The sequence below is a fragment of the Pelodiscus sinensis genome, unplaced genomic scaffold (assembly GCF_049634645.1).
Source record: "Pelodiscus sinensis isolate JC-2024 unplaced genomic scaffold, ASM4963464v1 ctg120, whole genome shotgun sequence".
NCBI classification, from domain to species: Eukaryota; Metazoa; Chordata; order Testudines; family Trionychidae; genus Pelodiscus; species Pelodiscus sinensis.
Window position 1 is genome coordinate 22,481 of NW_027466031.1, and position 15,163 is coordinate 37,643.

A 15,163-nucleotide genomic window follows, 5' to 3' on the forward strand; every position below is an offset into this window, starting at 1 on the left:
CACATCAGCCGGGTGCTATCTGAACCTCTCCCGAGTGGCCGCACCAACACCCAGATTCCAGGGAACACTACCCCCATCCCCCCCACTCTAACCACTAGCCCTCGCTCCCCTCCGAGAGCCGGAAGAGAACCCCCTGCCTTCCGCTGCAGATCAGAGCAATGCAGGAGGCGGGGTTACTAAAAGAATAGACTTTTATTAAGTACTGTAAGTCTCTCTCCACGATCACAGGTGACCGTACCGCACGCCCAGATCCACCCTCCCGAGACATTCCCACGGACAACCCCCTGCCGGCGCAGCCTGCCCGCCATCCCCACCCCCGCCACTTTTCCTCCCGAAGCGGGACCGTCCCAACTTACATGGATAAACTAGGGAGCAAACTGGGGGTTCTGGGGCTAGTGGGACAAGAGGGTTTTCTAGCCACAGGCTGAGGGGCACGGGAAGTCGAGGTAACATTGATCCACCCACTAAAACACGTGTCAGGAGCCGTAGAAAACAGGCCAGGGAGTTGCGGGAAGAACAGCAACAAAACCCATGAAGTTTCTGACTTGGATTTTCCGCCTCATAAATAAAAGCCCGAATTGTGACTTGACGGGCTGGCAAGAAGGACGATTACTCGCCTGCTCATTTCAGTGAAATGTCCTTTCGGGTTTAAACAAAAAATAGTCGCAAAACCTAGATTCTTGTGCTAGAAGCATTTTAAAAGTTGGGGAAAGAAAATCTAAGGCTAGTTAAACATGGTTCAAGGAAGCTTCAAAGCTCTTTGGAGGAGGGGGGGGTGGGGGAGGAAACTCAGCTGGTTACAATTTAAGAACCAAAAAAACAAAAAAAAATTGAGACTTTTGAGGTTTGCTTCAGTAAAAATCTCACTAGTCGTTAGTTTGTATCCAGAAAAGCATCGATCAACGCACAAGAGCGGTGGCTCTAGCCGGAGCGGTGCCGGCCCAGGGGAGAACAGGGGACGTGGATGGCGAGACACAGAGTAATAGAGGGTGGGGATAGAAACTATTTTAATTTCAAAATGGGGGGAGGGAAAGTTCATCTGAACCCCCCGTAGCCGTCAGTAGCAGTGAGACCCCGAAGGAGTTTCTGCCTGGCCGGCAGGGGACGGGCTTTGATTTTACAAAGGAAATTCAATCAGCGTCCGAAGAAACTGAGGCACAAGCCTCCCTCCCGGAGGCGGGGCAGCCAGGAAGCAGAGCGGGACGGGGACGGCGCCTCTTTCGCAGGAACGCGGGGTGGTGCCAAGGCCTGGCTCTCGCTAATTCCAGTGGGCAGCCCTCGCCCAGCGCTGCCGGACTGAACGGCTCGACGCTGCCCCGGACTCTCTTCGCCCCCCCACAACGGGGCCGGGAGGGACCCAGACCGGGGAGCGCGTGGGAGCCCTCGGAAGCGCTCGGCTGGGCGGCGTGGCCCGAGGCAGGACGTGGCCGCGCCCCGGCCCCGTGGCAAGCGGATTCCAGCGTCCGTGGGGTTTGGGCTCTTACAGCCGACGCCGCACGGGGAAGAGAGCGAAGCCCCTTCCCCGCGCGCTGGGGTCTCGCCGCCCGGGTTCAATACACCGGGAGGGGGAGGGGCCGGACCCCCAGCTGTGGGGCTCGCAGGCTGACCCCCGCAGAGCAAACAGCCGTCAGGGGCAAAGGGAACCCTGCAGAGAAACGCAGCAGCCCAGGCTCCAGCACGGTGGAGCGGCGAGACCTGCTCCAGGCGACGCAGCCGCTGCTCCCCCGCAGGGCCAAGGGACAGGAGACTCCCCCCCCTCGCCTGCACGCAGGGCTCACGCTCCACTCGGGGCTCTCCACCTGCTCCGCCTCGGCCCCCCCCCCCCCGCAGCGCCGGAGAAGGGCTCCGCCTCGGCCCCCCCCCCCCCCCCCGCAGCGCCGGAGAAGGGCTCCGCCTCGGCCCCCCCCCCCCGCAGCGCCGGAGAAGGGCTCCGCCTCGGCCCCCGGCACGCAGGCCAGGACAAGGCCACTGAGGTCGTCCCACGGCGGTTTCCGCAACGCCGCGGGGGCCCCAGCTCTGTCTCCGGTGCAGCTCCGCCGGGCGTCTCCCCGCCAAGCCAGCCCGGGCGGGCGCAGCTGCGATGCCCCCACGAGCTGGGGACGCCCCTTGGCATGGGCACTGCGTCCCAGCCCCCGCAAGGTCTCTGCTCCCCTCGGAGTCCCGCGGGTGCCCCCACACAGGCTGCCTTCGCCTCTTTCCGCCAGCCCCCGAGCGCCTCCCATTTCCCGCCCGGGGCGGATCCGAGGCAGCAGGCGGGGGGCCAGGCAGGAGCTGGCCCGCGAGGGGAGCCGGATTCCAACCCGCGCCCCACACAAGCCAGCGCTGCTGCGCCTGATCCGGCAGCCCCGTCCGGGGGGCTCTGAGCTCCCGGACCCCGCGAGCCGGCACCGAGCCGGTCAGCTGGCTGCTGAACGTTTCCTGGCCGGGGGATGCCGTAGCCTGCGGCGCCGGTTACTCGGCTACACGGTTCCAGCCCCAGAGCTCAGGGGACCCGCTGGGTCGGGGAGCAGAGGCGCTGCCTGGGCGCTGCCTGGGCGCAGGAGGCAGGACAGCCCCGTCCTGCAGCCACTGGCATCCTACCTCCGCTTTGCTAGGCTAGAGCTGGCCGAGGGATCCGCCTTCCTCCTGCCCCCTCGCAAGGCCCCCCCAGTCCAGGGACTAATACCCCCAAATCCCTGCCCACCCCCCTCAGGCCAGCAACCTGAACCCTCCCTTGGCCAGCCCGCTGGGAGCTGTGAGGCGGGGGAGGGGGCTACAGACCTGTCTGGTTCAGAGGGCGCCCGGGTTGCCCCGGCCAGACGCGGGCAGCTCTGGGGCTGCGAGGGTCTCTGCCCCCAGGACCGACTTTCTATATCGACTCTGTGAATAGAATCTCTGTGCTCTGTACAAAGCCGGGCTGAGCGGCTTTCGGGCGAGCTAGGCCCCTTCCCCGCAGGCGCCCCAGGGACCCCCACCCCACAACGAACAGGCCCCCCGCCCTCGGTCGCTTCCCAGGGCAGGCCGGGCGCCGCGGCTCTGGCTGGCTCCCGCTCTAGTCCGAGGCGTTCGCCCGGCCAGGGCGCGCTAGCGCTACAGGCTGCCCCACCCGCACAGACTCCCGTACGAAATAACACAACCCCGCCTTGCAGAGTCCGGGCGCAGACCCACAGCGCCCCCCCACTCTGGACCCCGCCCCCCGCATCAGCCCCGTCACTCTTCCTTCTGCAGCGCCGGGACGGGCAGCTTGGCCTCCGGGCCGTGCTCCACCTCCTGGGCCAGCCGCCCGCAACACGGGTCACTGCAGGACTCAGTGTCTCTGGATAAGGCACTTGGTGATGGGGCTGGGGGGCAGGGGCTGCCCCCCGACTCCTCGCCCCCGTTCACCTGCGACGGGGGCTGCCCCCTCTGCATCTCCGCCACTTTGGCTGCTCCCTCCGACGAGCCCTGCAGAGAACAGGAGCAACAGAGACGCTCATTGGAGTCCCACTTCTGTTCACCAGGGCCGAGAGGCAGCCCCCTCTGGGGTGGGGCGGCGGGAGAACAGCCGCACAGAACGCCGCGTGGGGAGGCTCGCTCAGGGCCGAGAGGCAGCCCCCTCTGGGGCGGGGCGGCGGGAGAACAGCCGCACAGAACGCCGCGCGGGGAGGCTCGCCCAGGGCTGAGATGCAGCCCCCTCTGGGGCGGGGCGGCGGGAGAACAGCCGCACAGAACGCCGCGCGGGGAGGCTCGCCCAGGGCCGAGAGGCAGCCCCCTCTGGGGCGGGGCGGCGGGAGAACAGCCGCACAGAACGCCGCGCAGGGAGGCTCGCTCAGGGCCGAGAGGCAGCCCCCTCTGGGGCGGGGCGGCGGGAGAACAGCCGCACAGAACGCCGCACGGGGAGGCTCGCCCAGGGCCGAGAGGCAGCCCCCTCTGGGGCACAGCCATGTAATAGTGGGAATTCTTATCCATCCTCCGGAGGCAGAGGAGACCCCAGAGAAGCAGAGCGCAGGACGCAGCCTTGGCCTTGCGCTGGCCGCAGCAGACCCTGCGGACGGCCCCAGACCCAGCCCTGGGGGCGGAGGGGCCCTGGGAAGGGCCAGGCCGCGGGGAAGGGAAAGGCAAACACACGTACCTGCTTGTTAAGCTTCTTGTTTCCTTTGGGGAGTTTTCCAGACCCATCTCGGCTGCGTCTGGGGCGGCGCCAGGCAGAGAACGACACTCGTTAGCTGGCGGCAGGGTCGTTACACCGAGGACATTAGGTAATAGGCCTAATAGCTGGGGGGGATCAGTGAGGCTACAGAGCAGGGATCACGGATAATTCTCATCGTTGCAGAGGGCTACGTGCAGGGACGGCTTGCCGCGTGCCCCGATGCAGCTGCGTCTGGGGCAGGGCAGCTGGGGAACAGCCACACAGAACGCCCCAGAGGGATTGCTTGCCCGGGGCAGAGACAGCCCATGGGGAGAAGGATGGTCCCCCCTGCCGTGCAGTGGTACTTACCCCTTCCCCGGTCCTCCGACAGATACCACCTGCATCCCGAAGGAGCCCCGCCCCCTCCAGGGCTTGCTGCCTGCCCACTGGCCGACGACCATGCCAGCGATCTCCAGCTTGCCCCCCTGGGATGGGATGGGGTGAAGACCTAGGTCACAGGAGACGGGGGGACGAGTGAACCAAGGGCCACACCCAGGCCCCCCGAAGTGGAACATCGGCTTTGGGAGCAGCAACAGGGTCTGCCTCAGCCTGCTGAACTGCCCTGGGTCCAACCGGCCCTGTCCGATCTATTGCTCTGGCCCAGGGAAACCGTCCCGATGCATCTCAGTGGGCTGATGCCCCCAGCCCCTCCACTCCGGAGCACCCCACAAGCTCCCTGAATGCCACAGACGTGCAATAGGAGGGGGGAGAAAAGAGGACCCTGAATCCCTGCCCCAAACATGCACACAATCCAGCCACCAGGTGATCCCACCGCTGCCACCAATACCCAGCTGCAAGTGGGGCCCCAGAGCACAGGGGTGGGGCCGCAGCTCAGGAAACAGGACAGTCTCTCACCTGTGAACCCTCTGCTCCTCCCAGGGGGCGGCAATGGCACAGAGCCAGCCGTGCGGGGGTAGAGGGGCATTGAATAGAAGGGCGTGGCCATGGCGGGCATGAAGGGGGGAGGCGGAAGCAGAGGGGGCGGAGCCTGTCGATTGAGGTTCACACCCTCCAGAATGCTCTGTCTCATCCTCTCCACTTTGGCTGCTTGCTCCGCCTGGGGAGGAGGAAGATGAGTCCAGATGACCTCATCCCCCAGGTCTGCGCTCCCCCGTAGGCGGCCCCAGGAATTACCAGACCAACAAGAACAGCCTCCCAAACCCCCTCCCTCACCCCCAGGAGACAGTGATAGGAGTCCTCATTCTAACCACTAGACCCCACTCCCGTCCCACAGCCAGGCAGAGAACCCAGGGGTCCTGGCTCCCAGTGCCCCCTGCTCTAACCACTAGACCCCACTCCCGTCCCACAGCCAGGCAGAGAACCCAGGGGTCCTGGCTCCCAGTGCCCCCTGCTCTAACCACTAGACCCCACTCCCGTCCCACAGCCAGGCAGAGAACCCAGGGGTCCTGGCTCCCAGCGCCCCCCTGCTCTAACCACTAGACCCCACTCCCGTCCCACAGCCAGGCAGAGAACCCAGGGGTCCTGGCTCCCAGCGCCCCCTGCTCTAACCACTAGACCCCACTCCCATCCCACAGCCAGGCAACAACCTAGAAGTCGCGCCTCCCAGCCCCCCCCGCTCTAACCACTAGCCCCCAGAACCCTGGCACCCTGCCCCATACCTGCCCGTCACACAGGTCAATGAGGGGGGCCCTGTCCCGGGTGGCTCTGATGAGCTTGGTCTGGAAGAGTTTGCCGTCGAAGTAGATCCAGGGGCAGCAGTGTTCCCAGGGCACCGGCTGGCCGCAGGCGTCGTTGGCGAGCAGCGCCGTGTCCACGCCGCTCATGAAGAGGGCTGCCAGCTGCACCCCCCGGGCGTCCAGCTTCTCGATCTGCAAAGGAACCGTTCCCACCGCTTTACCGTGGGGCGGGCTGCAGCCACCTCTGGGGCAGGGCAGCCGGGGAAACGCCGCACACAACACTGCGCGGCGGGGACTCGCCGGCGGTGACATGCAGGCAGCTGAGAAACAGAACAGGTCAGCAAGGAAAGGAGGAACTTCACCACTGTCCCCAGAGAACTAGGGAGAGCGCCTAGGAGCCATGGGGACCCGCCCTCCTATTCTAACTACTACACCCTGCTCCCATTCACCTGTCGCCCAAACCGCCCCCCTGCCAGCTGGCAGCAACTGGACTCCAAGTCCCCCGCCTTTCCGAGACCCCCGCGCTCAACTGCAGTCAAACCGCACGTCACTCCAAAACTCATAATGTGCTGAACATTATGATCCCGATAAATTGTGTGTCCGGCGCTTGTACGGCCCCTTGTGGGATCTGTAACATCGCTGTGACGTGCAGGCGCAAAGCCGCTCCCTAGGGCCAAGAGACACGCGGGTGGCCCCGCCGGCCGATGGCACCATCACACGGACTCTCGCTCTTCGGCTGGAAAAAGGCTCTGAATGAGAACCTGGCACGCTGGCCAAGACGCCGTCCCCTGGACTGGCGGTCCCCTGCCCCCGAGGGTCCCGACTCGCTCGTCTCGCTCGCAGCAGCCGTGTGCAAGGCAAAGGCCTCGCGGAGCTGGAAGGTCTAGCCGGGGACGCGGTGCTGCTCCCTAGCTGTGACGGTAGGGACCAGTGTGCCGTAGTGGGGGTGACCCGGGGTCCCCCCTGCGCTGGGCTGGGCAATTCCCACTGACTCCCCACGCGTGGACTGGCCCAGACCCCTGGGCCCAGCCTGGGCAGAGAACAAGGCTCCTCCCAGGGGGGAGACAGGGAGGGAGGGGGAGACAGACCCTGGCTGGGAACATGGAGGAAACAGACTGAGCTGCGGGGGCGATGGACCCTGCCCCGAGGGGTCTGAGGCGCCCTGGCCCTGACGCCCGTGACCACCTCACGTCTGTGCCGGGCTGCACCCGGAGGAGCAGTAACCCCCCCCCCCCCCCGTTCTACCGGCCAGCGGGGTCTGTTCTGGCTGCTCCGGGGTGCAGGGTGGGGGTCCCTGACGCGCCGTCACCACCACCCTGCGTCTCCCTTCCTGTGCCTGGGACCCAGCACGGCCCCGTCTGCCGCCTCGGCCTGGGACTCCCCCTGCGAGCGCTGGGGCCCCGCAGAGGCCGCTCTCCGGGGGGGGCAGGGGGGGGCCGGCCCCTACCTTCAGCTCCTGCAGGTGGTCGGGCTCGTAGATCTGGGGGGACACGGCCTGAGCCAGGAACACGTCCAGCTCGTGCCTGTGCAGGACTCTCCCTCCCGGCCACTGGGTCATGTAGCTGAAACGGAAGAAGGGGCGTGAAGCCAGCCAGGCCTGGCGCGGGGAGGGCAGCGGGCTCTAGTGGTCAGAGCAGGGGCTGCTGGACCCTCTCGGCCCTGGGGGGGGTGACGGGGGCAGCGGGCTCTAGTGGTCAGAGCGGGGGCTGCTGGACCCTCTCGGCCTGGGAGGGGGGGGTGACGGGGGCAGCGGGCTCTAGTGGTCAGAGCGGGGGCTGCTGGACCCTCTCGGCCCTGGGGGGGGGTGACGGGGGCAGCGGGCTCTAGTGGTCAGAGCGGGGGCTGCTGGACCCTCTCGGCCCTGGGGGGGTGACGGGGGCAGCGGGCTCTAGTGGTCAGAGCGGGGGCTGCTGGACCCTCTCGGCCTGGGAGGGGGGGTGACGGGGGCAGCGGGCTCTAGTGGTCAGAGCGGGGGCTGCTGGACCCTCTCGGCCTGGGGGGGGGTGACGGGGGCAGCGGGCTCTAGCGGTCAGAGCGGGGGTGCTGGACCCTCTCGGCCCTGGGGGGGGGGTGACGGGGGCAGCGGGCTCTAGCGGTCAGAGCGGGGGCTGCTGGACCCTCTCGGCCCTGGGGGGGTGACGGGGGCAGCGGGCTCTAGTGGTCAGAGCGGGGGCTGCTGGACCCTCTCGGCCCTGGGGGGGTGACGGGGGCAGCGGGCTCTAGTGGTCAGAGCGGGGGCTGCTGGACCCTCTCGGCCCTGGGGGGGTGACGGGGGCAGCGGGCTCTAGTGGTCAGAGCGGGGGCTGCTGGACCCTCTCGGCCTGGGGGGGTGACGGGGGCAGCGGGCTCTAGTGGTCAGAGCGGGGGCTGCTGGACCCTCTCGGCCTGGGGGGGTGACGGGGGCAGCGGGCTCTAGTGGTCAGAGCGGGGGCTGCTGGACCCTCTCGGCCTGGGGGGGTGACGGGGGCAGCGGGCTCTAGTGGTCAGAGCGGGGGCTGCTGGACCCTCTCGGCCCTGGGGGGGGTGACGGGGGCAGCGGGCTCTAGTGGTCAGAGCGGGGGCTGCTGGACCCTCTCGGCCTGGGGGGGGGACGGGGGCAGCGGGCTCTAGTGGTCAGAGCGGGGGCTGCTGGACCCTCTCGGCCTGGGAGGGGGGGGTGACGGGGGCAGCGGGCTCTAGTGGTCAGAGCGGGGGCTGCTGGACCCTCTCGGCCTGGGGGGGGTGACGGGGGCAGCGGGCTCTAGTGGTCAGAGCGGGGGTGCTGGACCCTCTCGGCCCTGGGGGGGGTGACGGGGGCAGCGGGCTCTAGTGGTCAGAGCGGGGGCTGCTGGACCCTCTCGGCCTGGGAGGGGGGGTGACGGGGGCAGCGGGCTCTAGTGGTCAGAGCGGGGGTGCTGGACCCTCTCGGCCTGGGAGGGGGGGGTGACGGGGGCAGCGGGCTCTAGTGGTCAGAGCGGGGGCTGCTGGACCCTCTCGGCCCTGGGGGGGGTGACGGGGGCAGCGGGCTCTAGTGGTCAGAGCGGGGGCTGCTGGACCCTCTCGGCCCTGGGGGGGGTGACGGGGGCAGCGGGCTCTAGTGGTCAGAGCGGGGGTGCTGGACCCTCTCGGCCTGGGAGGGGGGGGTGACGGGGGCAGCGGGCTCTAGTGGTCAGAGCGGGGGCTGCTGGACCCTCTCGGCCCTGGGGGGGTGACGGGGGCAGCGGGCTCTAGTGGTCAGAGCGGGGGTGCTGGACCCTCTCGGCCCTGGGGGGGGTGACGGGGGCAGCGGGCTCTAGTGGTCAGAGCGGGGGCTGCTGGACCCTCTCGGCCCTGGGGGGGTGACGGGGGGCAGCGGGCTCTAGTGGTCAGAGCGGGGTGCTGGACCCTCTCGGCCCGGGGGGGGTGACGGGGGCAGCGGGCTCTAGTGGTCAGAGCGGGGGCTGCTGGACCCTCTCGGCCTGGGAGGGGGGGTGACGGGGGCAGCGGGCTCTAGTGGTTAAAGCGGGGGCTGCTGGACCCTCTCGGCCCTGGGGGGGGGTGACGGGGGCAGCGGGCTCTAGTGGTCAGAGCGGGGGTGCTGGACCCTCTCGGCCTGGGAGGGGGGGGTGACGGGGGGCAGCGGGCTCTAGTGGTCAGAGCGGGGGCTGCTGGACCCTCTCGGCCTGGGGGGGGGACGGGGGCAGCGGGCTCTAGTGGTCAGAGCGGGGGCTGCTGGACCCTCTCGGCCTGGGGGGGGACGGGGGCAGCGGGCTCTAGTGGTCAGAGCGGGGGTGCTGGACCCTCTCTGCCTGGGGGGGTGACGGGGGCAGCGGGCTCTAGTGGTCAGAGCGGGGCTGCTGGACCCTCTCCGCCTGGGGGGGTGATGGGGGCAGCGGGCTCTAGTGGTCAGAGCGGGGCTGCTGGACCCTCTCGGCCTGGGGGGGTGATGGGGGCAGTGGGCTCTAGTGGTCAGAGCGGGGGCTGCTGGACCCTCTCGGCCTGGGGGGGGACGGGGGCAGCGGGCTCTAGTGGTCAGAGCGGGGGCTGCTGGACCCTCTCGGCCTGGGAGGGGGGTGACGGGGGCAGCGGGCTCTAGTGGTTAAAGCGGGGGCTGCTGGACCCTCTCGGCCCTGGGGGGGGTGACGGGGGCAGCGGGCTCTAGTGGTCAGAGCGGGGGCTGCTGGACCCTCTCGGCCTGGGGGGGGGACGGGGGCAGCGGGCTCTAGTGGTCAGAGCGGGGGCTGCTGGACCCTCTCGGCCTGGGGGGGGACGGGGGCAGCGGGCTCTAGTGGTCAGAGCGGGGGTGCTGGACCCTCTCGGCCTGGGGGGGTGACGGGGGCAGCGGGCTCTAGTGGTCAGAGCGGGGCTGCTGGACCCTCTCGGCCTGGGGGGGTGATGGGGGCAGCGGGCTCTAGTGGTCAGAGCGGGGCTGCTGGACCCTCTCGGCCCTGGGGGGGTGACGGGGGCAGCGGGCTCTAGTGGTCAGAGCGGGGGTGCTGGACCCTCTCGGCCTGGGGGGGGTGATGGGGGCAGTGGGCTCTAGTGGTCAGAGCGGGGGCTGCTGGACCCTCTCGGCCTGGGGGGGGACGGGGGCAGCGGGCTCTAGTGGTCAGAGCGGGGGCTGCTGGACCCTCTCGGCCTGGGAGGGGGGGTGACGGGGGCAGCGGGCTCTAGTGGTTAAAGCGGGGGCTGCTGGACCCTCTCGGCCCTGGGGGGGGTGACGGGGGCAGCGGGCTCTAGTGGTCAGAGCGGGGGTGCTGGACCCTCTCGGCCTGGGAGGGGGGGGTGACGGGGGCAGCGGGCTCTAGTGGTCAGAGCGGGGGCTGCTGGACCCTCTCGGCCTGGGGGGGGACGGGGGCAGCGGGCTCTAGTGGTCAGAGCGGGGGCTGCTGGACCCTCTCGGCCTGGGGGGGGACGGGGGCAGCGGGCTCTAGTGGTCAGAGCGGGGGTGCTGGACCCTCTCGGCCTGGGGGGGGTGATGGGGGCAGTGGGCTCTAGTGGTCAGAGCGGGGGCTGCTGGACCCTCTCGGCCTGGGGGGGGACGGGGGCAGCGGGCTCTAGTGGTCAGAGCGGGGGTGCTGGACCCTCTCGGCCTGGGGGGGTGGCGGGGGCAGCGGGCTCTAGTGGTCAGAGCGGGGCTGCTGGACCCTCTCGGCCTGGGGGGGTGATGGGGGCAGCGGGCTCTAGTGGTCAGAGCGGGGCTGCTGGACCCTCTCGGCCCTGGGGGGGTGACGGGGGCAGCGGGCTCTAGTGGTCAGAGCGGGGGTGCTGGACCCTCTCGGCCTGGGGGGGGTGATGGGGGCAGTGGGCTCTAGTGGTCAGAGCGGGGGCTGCTGGACCCTCTCGGCCTGGGGGGGGACGGGGGGCAGCGGGCTCTAGTGGTCAGAGCGGGGGCTGCTGGACCCTCTCGGCCTGGGGGGAGACGGGGGCAGTGGGCTCTAGTGGTCAGAGCGGGGCTGCTGGACCCTCTCGGCCCGGGGGGGTGATGGGGGCAGCGGGCTCTAGTGGTCAGAGCGGGGGTGCTGGACCCTCTCGGCCTGGGGGGGGACGGGGGCAGCGGGCTCTAGTGGTCAGAGCGGGGGCTGCTGGACCCTCTCGGCCTGGGGGGGGACGGGGGCAGCGGGCTCTAGTGGTCAGAGCGGGGCTGCTGGACCCTCTCGGCCTGGGGGGGGACGGGGGGCAGCGGGCTCTAGTGGTCAGAGCGGGGGCTGCTGGACCCTCTCGGCCCTGGGGGGGGACGGGGGCAGCGGGCTCTAGTGGTCAGAGCGGGGGCTGCTGGACCCTCTCGGCCCTGGGGGGGGGACGGGGGCAGCGGGCTCTAGTGGTCAGAGCGGGGGTGCTGGACCCTCTCGGCCTGGGGGGGTGACGGGGGCAGCGGGCTCTAGTGGTCAGAGCGGGGGTGCTGGACCCTCTCGGCCCTGGGGGGGGTGACGGGGGCAGCGGGCTCTAGTGGTCAGAGCGGGGGTGCTGGACCCTCTCGGCCTGGGGGGGTGACGGGGGCAGCGGGCTCTAGTGGTCAGAGCGGGGGTGCTGGACCCTCTCGGCCTGGGGGGGGACGGGGGCAGCGGGCTCTAGTGGTCAGAGCGGGGGTGCTGGACCCTCTCGGCCTGGGGGGGTGACGGGGGCAGCGGGCTCTAGTGGTCAGAGCGGGGCTGCTGGACCCTCTCGGCCCTGGGGGGGGACGGGGGCAGCAGGCTCTAGTGGTCAGAGCGGGGGTGCTGGACCCTCTCGGCCTGGGGGGGTGATGGGGGCAGCGGGCTCTAGGGGTCAGAGCGGGGCTGCTGGACCCTCTCGGCCTGGGGGGGTGATGGGGGCAGCGGGCTCTAGTGGTCAGAGCGGGGGTGCTGGACCCTCTCGGCCTGGGGGGGGACGGGGGCAGCGGGCTCTAGGGGTCAGAGCCCCACTCACCGCAGCACGCAGCACAGCAGCAGCAGGTGGGCGGGCACGCGGGCCGGGTTGAGCATGCCGGGCGTGTCGGCGCGCAGGCAGGCCAGGAAGGCCCTCATGCGCCGGGTCCTGTCCTCCGCCGCCCTCCCCAGCCACAGGCGCCGCAGGCCCGGGCAGGTCCACTCCCGGAAGGCCACGGCCGCCACCAGCTCCGGCGTGTGCGGGGACTTGCCCTTGTACGCCGCCCACTCCTTCACCATCACCGGCGGCACTGCGGGGGAGGGGGCGCTGAGCGGGGGGGCCGGGCACCCCGCCCCCGCTGCGCCCACTGCGCCCCGCTGCCCTCTCCGAGACCCCGGGCACCCCGCCCCCGCTGCGCCCACTGCGCCCCGCTGCCCTCTCCGAGACCCCGGGCACCCCGCCCCCCCTGCGCCCACTGCGCCCCGCTGCCCTCTCCGGGACCCCGGGCACCCCGCCCCCCCTGCGCCCACTGCGCCCCGCTGCCCTCTCCGGGACCCCGGGCACCCCGCCCCCCCTGCGCCCCGCTGCCCTCTCAGAGACCCTGGGCACCCCGCCCCCACTGCGCCCACTGCGCCCCGCTGCCCTCTCCGGGACCCCGGGCACCCCGCCCCCCCTGCGCCCACTGCGCCCCGCTGCCCTCTCAGAGACCCTGGGCACCCCGCCCCCACTGCGCCCCGCTGCCCTCTCAGAGACCCCGGGCACCCCGCCCCCGCTGCACCCACTGCGCCCCGCTGCCCTCTCCGAGACCCCGGGCACCCCGCCCCCCGCTGCGCCCACTGCGCCCCGCTGCCCTCTCCGAGACCCCGGGCACCCCGCCCCCGCTGCGCCCACTGCGCCCCGCTGCCCTCTCCGAGACCCCGGGCACCCCGCCCCCGCTGCGCCCACTGCGCCCCGCTGCCCTCTCAGAGACCCCGGGCACCCCGCCCCCGCTGCGCCCACTGCGCCCCGCTGCCCTCTCCAAGACCCCGGGCACCCCGCCCCCGCTGCGCCCACTGCGCCCCGCTGCCCTCTCCGAGACCCCGGGCACCCCGCCCCCCCTGCGCCCACTGCGCCCCGCTGCCCTCTCCGAGACCCCGGGCACCCCGCCCCCGCTGCGCCCACTGCGCCCCGCTGCCCTCTCCGAGACCCCGGGCACCCCGCCCCCGCTGCGCCCACTGCGCCCCGCTGCCCTCTCAGAGACCCCGGGCACCCCGCCCCCCCTGCGCCCACTGCGCCCCGCTGCCCTCTCAGAGACCCCGGGCACCCTCCCCCGCTGCGCCCACTGCGCCCCGCTGCCCTCTCCGAGACCCCGGGCACCCCGCCCCCGCTGAGCCCACTGCGCCCCGCTGCCCTCTCAGAGACCCTGGGCACCCCGCCCCCACTGCGCCCACTGCGCCCTGCTGCCCTCTCAGAGACCCTGGGCACCCCGCCCCCGCTGCGCCCACTGCGCCCCGCTGCCCTCTCAGAGACCCCGGGCACCCCGCCCCCGCTGCGCCCACTGCGCCCCGCTGCCCTCTCCGAGACCCCGGGCACCTCGCCCCCGCTGCGCCCACTGCGCCCCGCTGCCCTCTCAGAGACCCCGGGCACCCCGCCCCCCCCCGCGCCCACTGCGCCCCGCTGCCCTCTCCGAGACCCCGGGCACCCCGCCCCCGCTGCGCCCACTGCGCCCCGCTGCCCTCTCCGAGACCCCGGGCATCCCGCCCCCCCTGCGCCCACTGCGCCCCGCTGCCCTCTCAGAGACCCTGGGCACCCCGCCCCCACTGCGCCCCGCTGCCCTCTCAGAGACCCCGGGCACCCCGCCCCCGCTGCACCCACTGCCCCCCGCTGCCCTCTCAGAGACCCCGGGCACCCCGCCCCCGCTGCGCCCACTGTGCCCCGCTGCCCTCTCAGAGACCCCGGGCACCCCGCCCCCGCTGCGCCCACTGCGCCCCGCTGCCCTCTCCGAGACCCCGGGCACCCCGCCCCGCTGCCCTCTCAGAGACCCCGGGCACCCCGCCCCCGCTGCGCCCACTGCGCCCCGCTGCCCTCTCCGAGACCCCGGGCACCCCGCCCCCGCTGCGCCCACTGCGCCCCGCTGCCCTCTCCGAGACCCCGGGCACCCCGCCCCCGCTGCGCCCACTGCGCCCCGCTGCCCTCTCCGACACCCCGGGCACCCCGCCCCCGCTGCGCCCACTGCGCCCCGCTGCCCTCTCAGACACCCCGGGCACCCCGCCCCCGCTGCGCCCACTGCGCCCCGCTGCCCTCTCAGACACCCCGGGCACCCCGCCCCCGCTGCGCCCACTGCGCCCCGCTGCCCTCTCAGACACCCCGGGCACCCCGCCCCCGCTGCGCCCACTGCGCCCCGCTGCCCTCTCAGAGACCCCGGGCACCCCGCCCCCCCCGCGCCCACTGCGCCCCGCTGCCCTCTCCGAGACCCCGGGCACCCCGCCCCCCCCGCGCCCACTGCGCCCCGCTGCCCTCTCAGACACCCCGGGCACCCCGCCCCCGCTGCGCCCACTGCGCCCCGCTGCCCTCTCAGACACCCCGGGCACCCCGCCCCCCGCTGCGCCCACTGCGCCCCGCTGCCCTCTCAGACACCCCGGGCACCCCGCCCCCGCTGCGCCCACTGCGCCCCGCTGCCCTCTCAGACACCCCGGGCACCCCGCCCCCGCTGCGCCCACTGCGCCCCGCTGCCCTCTCAGACACCCCGGGCACCCCGCCCCCGCTGCGCCCACTGCGCCCCGCTGCCCTCTCAGACACCCCGGGCACCCCGCCCCCGCTGCGCCCACTGCGCCCCGCTGCCCTCTCAGACACCCCGGGCACCCCGCCCCCCCCCCGCGCCCACTGCGCCCCGCTGCCCTCTCAGAGACCCCGGGCACCCCGCCCCCCCCTGCGCCCACTGCGCCCCGCTGCCCTCTCAGAGACCCCGGGCACCCCGCCCCCGCTGCGCCCACTGCGCCCCGCTGCCCTCTCAGAGACCCCGGGCGCCCCGCCCCCGCTGCGCCCACTGCGCCCCGCTGCCCTCTCAGACACCCCGGGCACCCCGCCCCCGCTG

The 15,163-nt window shown here is 72.0% G+C and overlaps 1 protein-coding gene across 1 annotated transcript in view; it reads right to left on the reverse strand.

Annotated features, from left to right (window-relative positions):
* Positions 1-2,283: 2,283 nt before the first annotated feature.
* The window catches only part of FAM120C (family with sequence similarity 120 member C), a 34,619-nt gene continuing 21,739 nt past the window's right edge, over positions 2,284-15,163 (reverse strand). The window contains 7 exon segments of the mRNA XM_075918492.1: positions 2,284-3,423; positions 4,091-4,148; positions 4,457-4,595; positions 5,003-5,204; positions 5,767-5,976; positions 7,232-7,346; positions 12,151-12,400. Of these exon segments, the coding sequence (XP_075774607.1) occupies positions 3,190-3,423; positions 4,091-4,148; positions 4,457-4,595; positions 5,003-5,204; positions 5,767-5,976; positions 7,232-7,346; positions 12,151-12,400 (1,208 nt within the window). The 3' untranslated portion in view covers positions 2,284-3,189.